The 16,067-nt window shown below is 49.2% G+C and overlaps 1 protein-coding gene across 1 annotated transcript in view; it reads right to left on the bottom strand.

Annotated features, from left to right (window-relative positions):
- The window catches only part of LOC126535916 (sorting nexin-25-like), a 92,780-nt gene that overhangs the window by 56,864 nt on the left and 19,849 nt on the right, over positions 1–16,067 (bottom strand). Inside the window, exons 6-12 of the mRNA XM_050182769.3 lie at positions 14,557–14,743; positions 13,863–13,936; positions 13,711–13,787; positions 2,813–2,914; positions 2,639–2,733; positions 2,488–2,527; positions 2,303–2,422 (exon numbers count right to left, since the gene is read on the bottom strand). Of these exons, the coding sequence (XP_050038726.1) occupies positions 2,303–2,422; positions 2,488–2,527; positions 2,639–2,733; positions 2,813–2,914; positions 13,711–13,787; positions 13,863–13,936; positions 14,557–14,743 (695 nt within the window). The remainder of the gene's footprint in view (positions 1–2,302; positions 2,423–2,487; positions 2,528–2,638; positions 2,734–2,812; positions 2,915–13,710; positions 13,788–13,862; positions 13,937–14,556; positions 14,744–16,067) is intronic.

Below are 16,067 nucleotides of genomic sequence, written 5' to 3'. Positions count from 1 at the left end.
GCGAGCAATCTAGGAGCAGCGCCAGCAGCGTTGCCAACGCAGTTGGCGCCGTCCATTCGTGTTTTGGAGGATGGCACGGCGCACAGCTATGGGCGCAGCCCATTCGTGCTCAGAGGGGTGGAAGGGCGACAAGAGAGATGCGCGCGAGGCTGGCACGCATCTCTCATGGAGAGAAGTGCACGGCGGCAGTTGGGATGGCAGGCGACTGTGCAGCAGCTCACATTTCACTTTTTCTTTTTTCTTTTCAACGATTTTGCATTTTACTACCTTTTGGGATGGATGCCCAGCAGCCAGACTTCATCGTTATAACCGATAATGTGGCATGGGGACTTTGTAGTAAGCGGGTTATTTCCCCATAGAAAACATACAAAAGTTGACAGTGCAGCAGCTTTTCATTTCTGTAGCCGACATATCGTTAAAACCAGTATTGTTATAAGTGGGTTTGACTGTAGTAATTTTTCCAGAGCCTGTAGTTATTCTAGGTACATTAAGCTTTGCTCACACATGACTTGTAACATGGCCCCCATTCCTTCTAAATGCATCTTTTATTTGCTTGCTGCTGCTGATTTCAGCTGTGATATGCACTTTGAACATAGCTTTGAGCAGTGCAAGCAAAGCTGGATGAGGAATTTCGCTATTTTCAGAAAACATGAAATGCTGAAATTATTTTTTTAGCTTACATGGAAGAACCTGGCACTGCACTTTTTGCCCTTTTCAATGAGTGCAGAATTAATCTAGACTTTTGGGCTGCGAACTACATCTACGCAGCTTCTTGGATTAGGTACAGCCAAGTATCCCGTCCGTCCGTGTGTGTCTGTCTGTCTGTGTCTGTTGCACCTTCAGGGCATACAATAAGTTAGAAAAGGGATGGACTACATTAGTATACGCAAACAAATAAGAACCCGCTGCAGTTGCTCAGTGGCTATGGTGTCGGGCTGCTGAGCACGAGGTCGCGGGATTGAATCCCGGCCACGGTAGCCGCATTTCGATGGGGGCGAAATGCGAAAACACCCATGTACTTAGATTTAGGTGCACGTTACAGAACCCCAGGTGGTCGAAATTTCCGGAGTCCTCCACTACGGCGTGCTTCATAATCAGAAAGTGGTTTTGGCACGTAAAACCCCATAATTTAATTTAATTTAAACAAATAAAAAATAGAAAATAACACAACATTTTGTAACATTTTGCTTTGGAATTGGTCCACGAACACCATTGGCTGGCGCTTGGCTGTCATCATCCCTGGCAGGCGTGACTAGGAATTTTCTTGTTGTCACACAGGTTGTCAAGCAAAACAAACCCGTCGTCTGCTAAGAGTGGAACTGCAGAAAGGTGTTTCCCTCGACGTCTTGCGCGATCACGAGCACAATCTCGTGGGTTGCTAAGTCAACCGTGGCCACCAGGTAGTCTCATGCTGGCCGACGTGGTGAGACAGACACCAATGACGGCTCCATTGGTTGTGTTGCTAGCAAGTGTTGGCGAAAGATGACGCAATGACAGGCAATGGCACGACTCATTCGATACGAGCAAGGGAGAGTTCTGAAGGCATTTTAGACTCTCCAAAGACAGCACGATAGCTTTGCAACGAGCTAGAAGATTCTCTCAGAACATAAAGATTTAGTGGCGTTGACACTGTGACGAGAGTGCCATGCACACTGTGTTTGCACCGCACCCCCCACACAGAATTTTACAACAACCAAAGGGGCCTGATGAAGAGCTCTTTAAGTTTCCCTTGGCTAATGGGCTTCGACAGTTTTTCATAAATCTTTTCATTCTTTTTTTTTAATCCCCTCAGACTATAAAATATGAGCTTGAAGGCTGCCCCATACCAGTGTTATCTAAATTGAAATTGACCAATCCTTTCAATATCGAGTTTAGGTTGCTATGTACAAGGTTTTACGGGGTTATCATTACACTCACAAAAACCTAAAACAAGATACCCTGGCTATGCGAGATGCTTAGATTAATAAGCACCAAGACAGTTGCAAGAGCACGGAAGGGCAGCTGTCACGGTGGCATCACCCCATGTGCTACAGAAAGGCAACAACCACCTACACCTGCTTTCACACCCAAGAACAGAGGTAGACTCTTAGCTGCTAAATAATCACGCAAGAGTAACACAGTGACCATTAATATATCACCACGCATGACACTTTTGTGCACTGAACACATCACCATTACTTTTGGCCAAGGGGCCCAAGCTTCCACATACTTGATTTTCATGATTTTTACATGCATATCTCAGCACACCAAACCATATATCAAATGCAATCAGTCATAGAAAAAATATTGAAAAATTTCTTGCCTTATTGGCCATAATGAAAGCCTCTATGCCCTTGAGGACACCTTTTGAGAGCCGTATCCCCGGACGTGGACGCTTGATGTATGTCTGGTAAATCTCATTGCCTAGCTGATGCCATTCATCCTTTAAAGCATTGTAAAATGATGCCAATCAATGACAGGAGGTGGAAAGCTGCAAACAAAACTCACTTTGCTGGAGAGTTTCATGTTCTCAATGTCTTGCCAGAATCTAGCATAATGAGGAGTAACAGAAAAGATGCAGCAGTTAAAAGCGTATGCGAAAGGTTCTTTGCTGCTGCACGTTGCGAAAATCATCACTGCCAAAAAAATTTACACTTACGAGAGCAACGACTTTCCCACCTCTTCGCCTTGCAAGAATCTGGCCAGGTACTCTCGACATACAGGAGACTCCATAAGAACTGAAAATGCAAATACCTGGAGCAAAATCAAAGTAATGAAACTGCAAAATAGACAGCCATACAAAAAACAAGACAGAGAAGTGGCACAAGCTGACCTTGCACCCTGGAAGGCTTTCTTGTTCTTCGGAAGGTGAATAACAGTCTAATCCTCCAACTAACTTGAGCTGTTTCTCACATCGTGCCTTTGCATATGTCAGCTGAAAAAGAAAGGTAAAAGAAAATACCACCAATGATGAAAAACCAGTCTCAATAATTTCCAGTCCTAATGCTGCTGGCATACAATAATAGCCTGCAAGGAAAGGAAATCGTACAATTAAAAGATCAAACAGGATATTATTTGCAACATGCTTTACAGTCGAACCCGTTTACATCAAATTATTCTATATATTGAACAATTTCTGGACACGGTATAGTTACAATGAGTATATATAGCAAAAATTACACTTACATTGAACAAAAATAACAGCGACTTCCAATATATCGAACGTCAAGCGGAGGAAAAGTGCCCCCAGAAGTCGACATTTCCTTGCGGTGGCGGGGAAACCCGGCGGCACGGCTCCATCCAACCACTCTCCCTACCATGACCGTGCTGCCTCAAGCGAGCCAGCAACACCCCCTGCCAAAAATTATTCTGGCCCGACCGCAGCGCTTGCTCAGACAGCCAATCTGAGGCTCTTGTGCCCTTGTCGTGCAAGATGGCAAAAGTGCGAGTTGTCTCGCTGCTTTTCTAGTTCACTGTGTTTGCGCTTTGTAGGCCTTCTCCCACAGTGTTGCCGTGATGAAGCGGCAGAATTCGCCTTTCGTCGTGAAGATCGAAATCATAAATCGGGTCGAACGTGGTGGGAAGTTGGATGTCCCCGCAGCGTGCAAGATTCTGAGGAGCACTCTAAGCACGATCTTGAAGAATAAGAGGGAGATTAGGGCTAAAGCGGCCAAACTCGCGATCCGGTGCCCGTGGTGCCCGACACCTACGCACGGCCGTGTACAAGTGGTTCATCCGAAATTGCTTCAGACGTGCCGGCTTTCACATGCTTGGTGATGACTAAATTCTGATGAATGCAACGAAGCCATTGCCGGTGTTGCCGAAGTTTGGAGCAAGCTGTCAGAATTTCCAGAAGCTGTTGACAAATCAACGGCGGACGAGTTTGTGAGTGCAGATGATGGTGTCACAACCACGGGAGAGCCCCAGAACGAAGACTACATTGCCGACATCGTACCGAGCACAAGTGAAAATGGGCACAATGAAGAAAGCAAAGACAATCCTTTGCCCACATCCTCCGAAGTGATTGGTGCACTCGCACTAGTCTGGTGCTTCAGCGTGAATGCAGAAGGTTGCGGCCTCAGCTACTCCGACTCCTTAGACAATGTGGAAAAGTGTGTGCGTCGCAGGAAGCGAAATTGCCTAAGCAGAAGCAAATGCAGGACTATTTCATGTGGAACTAAGCTAGTTTTATCAATTAAGTGAGCTTATAAATGGTATGTGCTTTTATGACATCCAATGATTTAGCAGGCTTATATCAAATTATGCTCTATATCAAACTGATAGGCGTGTTTTCGTGAGTTCGATATAGCCAGGTTCGACTGTAGTGCCGGAAAAATATGCCAAAAGAAAGCCCTAAGGGGCACAATATTTAGTACATGATAGAACATGTAAGCATGACTGAACAAGGATGTAGAAAGAAACAGACACACGGAGAGAGTGCTGTCTCCGTGTATCTGTTTCTTTCTACGACCTCGTTCAGTCGCGCTTAGATATTCTATCATGGATTCAAACCAACCAGCCTGCCAACGCGTTTTAACCAAATTCATTAGAGAGCATGTCATTATCCAAAGCATATTGTTACGGTGAAGGGAAAGAAGAAGGTGACATGGACTAGAGGAAGATGAAGTCTGGCACTTACCTGAACGCCTTAAATACCAGTTGTAAATATACCTTATTTTACATTCGTGGGCTTGATTTCTTCCTGCAACATTTTGGTGGAAGGTGCTGGGTACAATCACGGAACTTCGCAGCGGACGTCATCTACCTGTTGCCACAATGGCAAATCAACAGACACAAGCAACAACGCCTCAGCAGCCCGTGCCAATGGTCATCCTCACTCATCTGCGGGACCCGGGGACATTTTGTGGCACGGACAACGCCGACGTCGAGGACTGGCTTACGATGCACGAGCAAGTGTGCAACAGCAACAGGTGGTATCCAACAATGATGCTAGTAAACCTGATATTTTATACGAGAGAAACTGCGAAGCAATGGTACGATACACATGAAGCTGACCTAACGAGCTGGTATGTCTGCAAAGACAAAATGCGAGAACTGTTTGGCAGACCTGTCAGTCATCAGCTGGCAGCGAAAAAAGAACTTGTGTGCCGCACTCAGACATCCACAGAATACTATGTCGTGTACATACAGGATGTGCTGGCCCTCTGTCGCAAGGCTAATAACAACATGACCGAGGCAGACAAGATTGGTCACATACTAAAAGGTACTGAAGACGATGCCTTCAATCTCCTGATGTGCAAGGATTGTGCCACTGTGGATGCAATTATAAAGTAGTGCCGGCGCTTCGAACAAGCGAAGGGCCGCCGCGGTTCGTTCAGCCGACAGGACCGGAAGATATAACGCACTTCGTTCGCTGTGAGCTTGAGGCCATGGCTCCGGCTCCAGTTCGTTCCGACTGTCGGGAAAGCGTGCCTGCTATCTCCCTTATACAAGCGGTCGTTCGGGAGGAAATAGCAAGTTTGGGCATTCCATCTCTCTGCTCGGTCTGCCATACAAACACCTACCAGATTTCTCCTGCTGCTCGCTCCCAGACGCAAAGCTTTCCGCCCCGTCGTCGCAACCCAGCTGACTGGCGCACAGCCGATGATAAACCTATCTGTTTTAATTGTTCCAGTATTGGACACATCGCCCGTCATTGCCATAACCACTGGTCGTCGCCTCCTCGGTGGTCGTCTCCGAGTCACTACCACCAAGTGCCAGACAATTGTACTTTCTCGCCCTATACTCCGGCTGTGCTCCACCAAGATCCAGCCGCTCCCTGTCTCTGCAAGGTCGTAGGTCCCGTTCGCCTCTTGTTCACTGCTCTTCGTCCCCTTCTGCAACCGGTCGCTTCACTTCGGGAAACTAGGCGGTGCAGCTCCCTGAGGTGAAGCTGCAACTCCGACCTAGCCCACAAATCCTCTGTTGACCCTGCCTACAGGTGGAAACCTACAGGACATTGAAGTTGATGGCGTTCCTGTTACATCTCTCGTTGACACAGGAGCGCAGCTTTCAGTTATGAGAGCTGCTCTCCACCAAAGGCTCAAAAAAGTTCTGACGCCCGCCGTACCGTGCACTGTGCGAGTTGCCGATGGGAGCACTTGTTCTTCGAATGTGCACAGCATGTGTGACCATTGGGGGCCGTTATACTGTTGTTTTATTTATCGTCCTTGAGGACTGTCCACACGACCCAATTCTCGGCCTCGACTTCCTTTCGAAACACTCTGCCCAAATGGACTGCTCTGCAGGTGTTGTACAGTTGGATCTGCCGCTTCCTCCCGACGCAACAACTTGTGCTTCAAACCACTTACGTCCTCCTGACGCCCTGTCCTCTCATACCTGATGTCAAGTACGTCGTGTTGCCGCTTACTAACGTGGTTTTGTCACGCAATATTGCCCTACCGAGCACCTTAATCCGGATCCACGAAAACTGTGCTCGCGTGCCCATCCTCAATTTTGGATTTTTGTCGCATGTGCTGCCACACGGTACATATAGCCATAGTGCATATCACTCCTTTGGAAGAATTTGAGATTTCTCCTTTGACCTCTGAATCCTTCCTCAGTACCAACGGACCTTTGTCACCAACTCCTTCGTACTCGACACCTGGAGACGATGTTTCTAAGATGATTACCCCTGACCTTCCTTCCAAGCAAACAACAGCTCTTCGTCCCCTCCTGTCACCTTATCGGGATATCTTTGATTTGGACACGACTGTCCGCTGGGCCAGACATCTGTTGTCACGCATTGCATCAACACTGGTGACGCTAGCCCCATTCATAGGCGTCCATATCATGTCTCAGCAACAGAAAGGGCCATCATACAGAAAGAGGTAGACAGGATGATGAACAAGGACATCATTGAACCTTCCAGTAGCCCATGGGCATCATCAGTTGTCTTAGTAAAGAAAAAAGACAACTCGTGGCGCTTCTGCCTTGACTACCGTCACCTCAACAGGATAACAAAGAAGGATGTTTATCCCCTACCTCACATTGATGACGGTTTTGACTGTCTTCACGGATCCCAATACTTTTCATCAACTGACCTCCGCTCCAGCTATTGGCAGATTAGCGTCGATGAGATGGACCGTGAGAAAACCGCCTTCGTCACACCGGACGGTCTCTACCAATTGAAAGTCATGCCCTTTGGTGTATGCAATGCGCCAGCTACATTTGAGTGCATGATGGACTCTCTCTTGCGCAGCTTGAAGTGGTCTACATGCCTCTGTTACCTTGACAATGTGATTATGTTTTCGCCCAACTCCGAGAGCCACCTGCGGCACCTCACAACCATACTCTCCGTGTTTCGCAGAGCTGGCCTTCAGCTAAACTCCTCCAAGGGTCATTTCGGTCACCGTGAAATTAACATGCTCGGCCATTTCGTAAATGCCGCCGGAATCCAACCTGACCTCACGTCGTGCGAAATTTTCCTGTACCTTGTTCAACAAACGATGTCCGTAGTTTTTCTGGGCTTATACTCTTATTTCCGGCGATTTGTGAAAAATTTTGCCGACATCGCTTACCCTCTCACTGACCTTCTTAAGAAAGATGTCTCTTTCTCTTGGGGACCACTGCCAGAGAAAGCCTTCTGTACCCTGATTGAGCGGCTTACAACTCCCCCGATTCTGTCACACTTTGACCCTTCTGCGCCCACTGAAGTACGAACTGATGCGAGTGGTCATGGAATCGGCGCTGTCCTTGCTCAGCGTCAACAGGGCCAAGACCGTGTCATCGCTTACGCCAGTCGCCTTCTTTCCACGCCCGAGCAAAATTACTCCATTACTGAGAGAGAATGTCTCGCGCTCGTATGGGCGGTCACAAAATTTCGACCGTACCTTTTCAGTCGGAGTTTCTGCATCGTAACCGATCATCACGCCCTCTGCTGGCTCTTCTCTTTGAAGGACCTAACTGGACAACTTGCACGTAGGGCATTGCGTCTACAAGAATATACATCTTCTATTATGTATAAGTCAGCGAACCTGCATAAAGACGATGACTGCCTGTCCCGCAATCCCGTGGATCAACGGACGATACCGATGCAGACTTGGACATCAGTGTTCTATCTCTCTACGGCTTCCTTCACATTGGCGACGAGCAACGCCAAGATGCTGTTCTTCGAACACTTATGGAACGCCTAAGCTCCTTGCCCAATGACCCGTCCCTCCGGATGTTCACCTTGCACGATGGAACTTAATACCATCGTAGCATTCGTCCTGATGGCCCAGAGCTCCTCCTAGTCGTTCCTAAACACCTTTGACTGGCCATACTCCAGCAACTTCACGACACTCCTAAAGCTGGACATCTGGGTATCACTCGTACTTACGACCGCCTGCGGCACCGCTTCTTCTGGCCAGGCATTTATCACTCTGTGCGCCGTTACGTCACTTCTTGCAACCTGTGTCAGCGCCGGAAGACGCATGCTATGTCTGCTGCTGGTTTGCTTCAACCAATTGATATCCCTACAGAGCCATTCTTCCATGTGGGCCTTGACCTCCTTGGCCCCTATCCAATTACCAATAAAGGAAACAAATGGATTGCTGTAGCAACAGATTATGCCACGAGATATGCCATTGCATGAGTACTACCAACCAGCTACGCTACAGATGTTGCCGACTTCCTACTATACGACATCATCCTGAACAACGGCACCCCTCGCCAGTTATTCACGGATCGCAGCCGCTACTTTCTATCGTAGGTTGTCGATGATCTGCTGCGATCCTGTTCTATAGAACACCAGCTTGCTACCGCGTACCACCCTCAAACGAACAGGCTTACCGAGCGACTCAACTGCACACTAACTGAAATGCTGGCCATGTACGTTTCCAACGATCACGGCAACTGGGACATCGCTTTACCATACATCAGTTTCGCATACAACTCGTCCCGTCATGACACTGCCGGATTTTCACCATTTTACCTTTTGTATGGTCGCTACCACACCTTGCCCTTCGACACGTTGCCACCTTCCGCAGTACAATCACCCTGCACTGGTTACGCTCGCGATGCTATTGCCTTAGCCGCCCAGGCCCGAGATGTGACCCGTCATCACCTCACAGTCTCGCGACACTACGACCTTCTCAAAAGCGACACTACGACCTTCGGCACCAAAACAACCATTTTTCACCTGGTTCCATTGTCCTTCTCTAGACGCCTTCACGTCGCATCGGCTTGTCAGAAAGACTACTTTCCCGTTATTCTGGTCCATACCAGATATTGACACGTGTACTTATCTTTATCGGGAGACCACGTTTCGCCGCCTAACAAAGGTAATCGCACAGCGCGGGATGCGCCTGCATGTATCCGAGGTTTCTGGAAAGTTATCGATGCTTCTACCCGGCTGTCTGTTGTCGCCGAACCTTGTTTTGTCTGATTTCATCGTGTGACGCGAATGGTGTAGAACTTTGTGGAAGGCACGCGGGTCCGGACGATTAGCCTGGAACATTCGACGACTGCTCTATAAAAGCCGACGCGCTTGACCCGCTGATCAGATTTTCGACGATCGCCGAGCGTGTTCGCCGCTATCGTTGTGCTATAAGTGTAGCCTGTTTTGTGGGCACAGGTTCGCCCAATAAAAGTTAGTTTTGTCGTTCACAGTATTGCTGCTGTGTTATTCAACGTCACCACCACGTGACATCTGGTGGAGATGCTTGTGCGTTCATGTACCGAACGCCCCCGCAACGCCGCGATCCAAGCCCGAAGCCCGAGGACAGAACCAACATCGCCCAAGACCAGCGTGCTAGCCGCAGACTGCAAGGACTGCCCCCAGAGCACGGACTTCTACCTGAGACGACAAAGAAGATCGTGGTCAAGACAACCCCAATGGCTGCCCCAGCATCCCCCGTTATTTTACAACAACCTCGGGACCCACCAACCTTCCATGGAGCAGCGACTGAAGACCCGGAATCATGGCTGGAGACCTACGACCGCATCGCGTCGTTCAACAACTGGGACTCCGACGACAAGCTGCGGCATGTCTACTTCGCCTTAGAAGACGCCGCCAGAACTTGGTTTGAGAACAGGGAATCGACCTTGACAACGTGGGACCTGTTCCGTAGCGGCTTCCTGCGTACCTTTACAAGCGTCGTGCGCAAGGAAAGGGCTGAAGCTATGCTGGACGCCCGAGTGCAGCTACCAAACGAGAACGTTGCCATCTTTACGGAAGAAATGAGCCGCCAATTCCGCCACGCCGACCCGGAAATGTCCGAGGAAAAGAAAGTCCGGCTGCTGATGCGTGGTGTAAAGGAGGAACTTTTCGCCGGTATGGTACGAAGCCCACCGAAGACCGTCGACGAGTTTCTTCGCGAGGCCACTAGCATCGAGAAGACACTCGAGATGCGAAACCGGCAATTCGACCGCCGCACCAACTCTACAAACTATGCCGGCGTTCAATCGCTGGCCTCCGACGACCTGCGCGAGGCTATCAGGGCAGTCGTACGAGAGGAGCTTCAGAAGATCTTCCCGTCGTCGCAGCCTCAAGTGGCCTCGATCGCTGACATCGTCAAAAATGAGGTTCAGCGGTCGCTTGGAGTTCCGGAGGTGCAACCTCAATTACCGCAACCCCAGCCAGAGGCGATGACCTACGCCGCCGTCGCACGCCGTCAAGGTCCCCCTCCACGACCGCGTCAGGGCCCTGTGACGCCGCAATTCCGTCGACCACTGCCGCCGCCACCAGCACACCCACCCTTCGCCCAGCGCAGCTACCCGAGGAAGACAGACGTTTGGCGCGCTCCCGACCACCGCCCGCTCTGCTACCACTGCGGAGAAGCGGGTCACGTCTACCGACGATGTCCATACCGGGAGATGGGACTGTGAGGTTTCGCCGTCAACGCTCCGCGCCCGCAGCAAGGTGAACGCCCTCGCGATATCGCTGACTACCTCGCGGCTACTCAGTGGAGCTCTCGACGACCGTCGCGTTCGCCATCACCAGGGTGCTACCTGTCGCCGCAGCGCCGACCATTCACTGGCCCAGCCTGGGGCCGGTCAGCGAGCCCATATCCGGAAAACTAAAAGCAGCAACCGATGGAGGTGCGGTTGCTGTTCGTCGAACTGACGAAGATCCTCCGCCGCCGACGAAGACGCCGAAGAAACTAACTCAACGACATAACGACACGCCGCCGTCCCGACGAAGTCTGGAAGCAAAGAATACGACGACGAAAGACGCCCTGACGACGCGACGTTCCAGCTTCAGTTCAACACGACGCAGCCGTGATCCGACGCCGAGACCTAACTGCAACGCGAGACAAAGAACCGCCGACCTCGACGTGCTTCTCGACGGCCACGCAGTTACCGCCTTAGTGGACACAGGGGCCGATTACTCCGTAATGAGTGGACACATCGCCGCCCAGTTGAAGAAAGTTAAAACTGCATGGGAAGGCCCTCAAATTCAAACCGCTGGAGGACACCTCATCCCGCCGACTGGAATCTGCACGGCAAGAATAACCATTCATGACAGGACTTACCCTGTCACCTTCGTTATCCTCCAACAGTGTTCACGAGACGTCATTCTCGGCATGGACTTCCTGAATCAACATGGCGCAGTCATCGACCTGAAGTCGAAATCGCTAACGCTTTCGCAAGATCAAGCGATACCACCGGAGAGCTGTCGTAGTCACCACGCCTTGAGTGTGCTCGAAGATCAAGTGAGCATCCCGCCGCGTTCCAGCATTATTATTTCCGTCAGCAACGAAACACCCGCTGACGTAGAAGGCGTCATCGAGGGCGACCAACATCTACTGCTCGACCGTCAAATTTGCGTCGCAAGAGGGATCGCTCGACTCCACGGAGGGCAAATGGAAGTTATGCTAACCAACTTCAGCCAAGAGTTCAAGCACATCAGCAAGGGCACGACAATCGCATACATCGAGGAAATTGTGGAAACCAGCAATGCCTTTGTCCTCTCGGGTTCAGCCGTATCTACCCCGATGAGCATAGTCCCCGAACCAGACTTCGACGTGAATCCAAGTCTTCCTATGAGTAAGCAACAACAGATCAGAAGTCTTCTCCGACAATACAAAGACTGCTTTTCGACGTCATCGAGGATTCGACAAACACCAGTTGCAAAGCATCGCATATAACCGAAGAGTGCGCTCGACCACTCCGCCAGAGCTCTTACCAAGTTTCGACGCGAGAACGTGAAGCTATTAGGCAACAAGTCGACGAAATGCTGCGTGACGACATCATCCAGCCGTCGAAAAGCCCGTGGGCCTCTCCTGTAGTCCTGGTGAAGAAAAAGGACGGAACCCTACGCTTCTGCGTCGATTATCGTCGACTGAACAAGATCACGAAGAAGGACGTATACCCCCTTCCATGGATAGACGACGCATTCGATCGGCTCTGCAACGCTAAATACTTGCATTGCGCCGACATGCTAGCAATGTACGTCGACGTCGAACACAAGACGTGGGACGCGGTCCTGCCGTATGTAACCTTCGCTTACAACACGGCGGTGCAAGAAACAACACAGATCACGCCGTTTAAGCTGGTTTACGGCAGGAACCCGACGACGACGCTCGACGCCATGCTGCCCCACGTCACTGACGAAGAGAATGTTGACGTCGCTAGCTATCTCCAGCGCGCCGAAGAAGCCCGACAGCTCGCCCGCCTACGGATCAAGAACCAACAGAGGACCGACAGCCAACACTACAACCTCCGATGACGCTTCGTCGAGTACCAGCCCGGCGACCGTGTTTGGGTTTGGACACCGATACGACGACGGGGACTGAGTGAGAAACTATTGCGCCGTTATTTCGGACCCTACAAGGTCATTCGACGTATTGGCGCACTGGACTATGAGGTCGTGCCAGACGGAATTTCGCATTCACAGCGGCGCCGCGCACGATCTGAAGTGGTCCACGTGGTGCGTCTGAAACCCTTTTACGGACGCTGACGAACTTCCTTATTTTGTTGTTTTCTTTGCTACGGGTGTTTTTTATTACTTTCGTTTGTGTGCAGCATCGGGTCGACGCTCTTTAAGAGGGGGGTATTGACACGTGTACTTATCTTTATCGGGAGACCCCGTTTCGCCGCCTAACAAAGGTAATCACACAGCGCGGGATGCGCCTGCATGTATCCGAGGTTTCTGGAAAGTTATCGATGCTTCTACCCGGCTGTCTGTTGTCGCCGAACCTTGTTTTGTCTGATTTCATCGTGTGACGCGAATGGTGTAGAACTTTGTGGAAGGCACGCGGGTCCGAACGATTAGCCTGGAACATTCGACGACTGCTGTATAAAAGCCGACGCGCTTGACCCGCTGATCAGATTTTTGACGATCGCCGAGCGTGTTCGCCGCTATCGTTGTGCTATAAGTGTAGCCTGTTTTGTGGGCACAGGTTCGCCCAATAATAGTTTTGTCGTTCACAGTATTGCTGCTGTGTTATTCAACGTCACCACCACGTGACAATATTATGTCAACTGCCCAACGTGACATACGAGATCGCCCCAGTCGGTCAGCCTTCAGTGCCTCCCAATGTCACCAGCGATGTTGTTCACATCGCCAGGCTCAAGCCCTATGTACCCCCATTAAGTGAGTCTATAACTTTCACCGGGACGGAGCTAACCCCGTCGGGAGGGTGATGTTACAGTGAAGGGAAAGAAGAAGGTGGCATGGACTAGAGGAAGACGAAGTCTGGCAGTTGCCTGAACGCCTTAAATACCAGTTGTAAATATACCTTATTTTACACTCGTAGGCTTGCTTTCTTCCTGCAACAATATTGTTCAAAAAGCAGTTAGTCCTACCTGTTTGATGTATTTGGATAAATTCCTTGATTGCAACAGGTCTCCTTTAGCTGTACTTGGTGCTTCATACTGTTTATCTGAACAAATAAATTCCAATTTAGTATATCAAGTAGACATACAAAAGCCACTACGAGGGAAAGAAAACAGCTAACCTTCACTTATTCCACGTGCTTTCTTCAGGTTGTTGGCAGTGGTAGCTTGCATAATTTCTGACACAATGTTGAACCTGTATGAGGGAAACACCAGATTGTTGCAGTCACACATTCTCTTTCCTCGCATGCACAGACAGAGCTACCCCACACACTGCCACAGAGCCCCTTTTCAAAACGTGTGACAGCAGAGCGCATCACTAGAACAATGCCAAGCATTTCTCCCACACAAAGTGCTCACAGTAGATTGCACCCCCCCCCCCCCCCCCAAGCAACAGACATTCATATCCCAGTTACCACCACGTCTTGAGCATGAAACACTCCAGAGAAGCTACCTTGCTGTTTAAGGGTCTACATGAGCTGTTGCAGAGACCACACGTTTTGAGGCAGCCTCAGTGTGCCATGAGCACAGGTTGCTGCTTCTGGCAGTGTGATGAAAAAGGCTGTGGGTCACGGGAGCCTTTGTTAAGCCTCGTGCAGGAAATTCACACCAAAAATGCATGCTGTGCAAAGACCTTCAAGTTAAAGCAGCATGCTCCCAAATGTGCAATCCCAGTTCACCTCCAGCCCCTCACTAGTGCACCGCCACTCGGCAGTGTGTGCGACTTGACTGTAGAAACAAACACTGTGGTGCACCTTGTAATCTACTCTCTCACTGCCTCATTGCACGTAACGGTTAGAATGAAAGTAAGCTCACCGCATACGTTTCAAGTCTTGGATGTCAGTGCAGGTATCTATAACAAAAATAAAGTCTTCCCATGTCTCAGCATAAGCATATGTTCGACTGTGCTTCTCATTTTCTGCTTGAAGGTACTGCAGGTAAGCAATCAGCTTCTGGTTGATGTAATCGGGATCAGTTATCAGGTCAACTGTAGGCTGAAAAACTGAAAACATAAGTGGAACATATTCACTGTGTTTTAAAAGCACATCTCTGCAATAAAAGTACAAGTATACTGAATGATGAAGTAGAACTTCTAACACTATTTTATACTGTTTATGGGAAAGATCTATGTATGATGACCACCAGTATGCAAAAATGCCAGCAGGAAAAGTTGTGATTGAGAGTGCCATATAAGATGGAGAAGAAATAAGATGCTGATCAGAATGCAAGAGAAAATCATGCCACCCTCTCAGTTGTGATCTGGAGGGAGGGGCAAAAGTTTTCTCTGGAAATTACTAGAGGGGCTTAGTGTAGCTGCAAGTATGGTGGGGTTCAGCCAGCATGGAATTAATTATCGGCAGTACATACTACATGAATTTGCCTAAGCTTTAACATTTTGGCTTCAAATGGCTATATGAATTTTAAAATTTATCTTCTTCAACAAAACAATCCATTACAAGTGCAACAATTTGCAGTGACTATGCATGTGCACAGAGACTAATTGCTTGCTGTGTTTAGAAACCTATGAGTGCTTCGAAGTAGAAAAATAAAGCATGATAAAGAATGCCACAAGCATGAAGATTAAGCAATTACAGTAAACCCTCGTTAACTTGAAACATGGCATCTCGAGATATCGGTTAAGTCAAAATTTTTATCCAGCTGTGGTTTCAACCCGTGCGTCTTTCATAAATTATCTCAAAAGGTTTTTTCAATGGGCCCCAGGTATCTCTAAATCTCTACTGGGAAAACAGCAGGAAAAAGGCAATGAGGCAGCATTAGCAGCATTGCCTGCACTTGCTTTTTACCCAGCGGCAGCTCACTGGCCAAGCTAGATGCCACACCTACCACCTTTCCCCCTTCTCGACTGCCACTTTATTGTGGCCTCATGTGGCCAGCAGGGATATGGTATCTTTCTTTTTTCCTCTCATTTAGGACGCTGTCAGTGATGCATCAATGTGTTCACAATCTATTAATAGTGACCTTGGGCAAGATGATCTGCACTTTTGGGCAGGCGCGATTAGCCCACACACTGAGCCCAAAAGAGTGCACACAGCATGGGAGCCCGCAGCAGTTTAGCAAGATCACAGCTTGATAAGGACCCTCACTTCATGCTCCAGTGAAGTGAAGCATGAGCGCCGAGTCACCCGTGGGCGTCCACTAAAGGTGCGACAATTGCACTCTTTCATAGTTTCGGTTTCCAAAGTTCGGTTTCCGAAGTTAAATTGGCTCGAATTCATTACTCAATTCAGCTTTTTGGGTGTCTGAAAACTTATGCCCGGTTGATTGGGTTCAAGTATATCGTTAGGATTAGTTGTCTTGACTCTGTG

This window comes from Dermacentor andersoni, chromosome 4 (assembly GCF_023375885.2).
Source record: "Dermacentor andersoni chromosome 4, qqDerAnde1_hic_scaffold, whole genome shotgun sequence".
Lineage (NCBI taxonomy): Eukaryota > Metazoa > Arthropoda > Arachnida > Ixodida > Ixodidae > Dermacentor > Dermacentor andersoni.
Note: the sequence above shows the minus strand (reverse complement) of the source record. Positions and strands in the feature narration are given on the sequence as shown.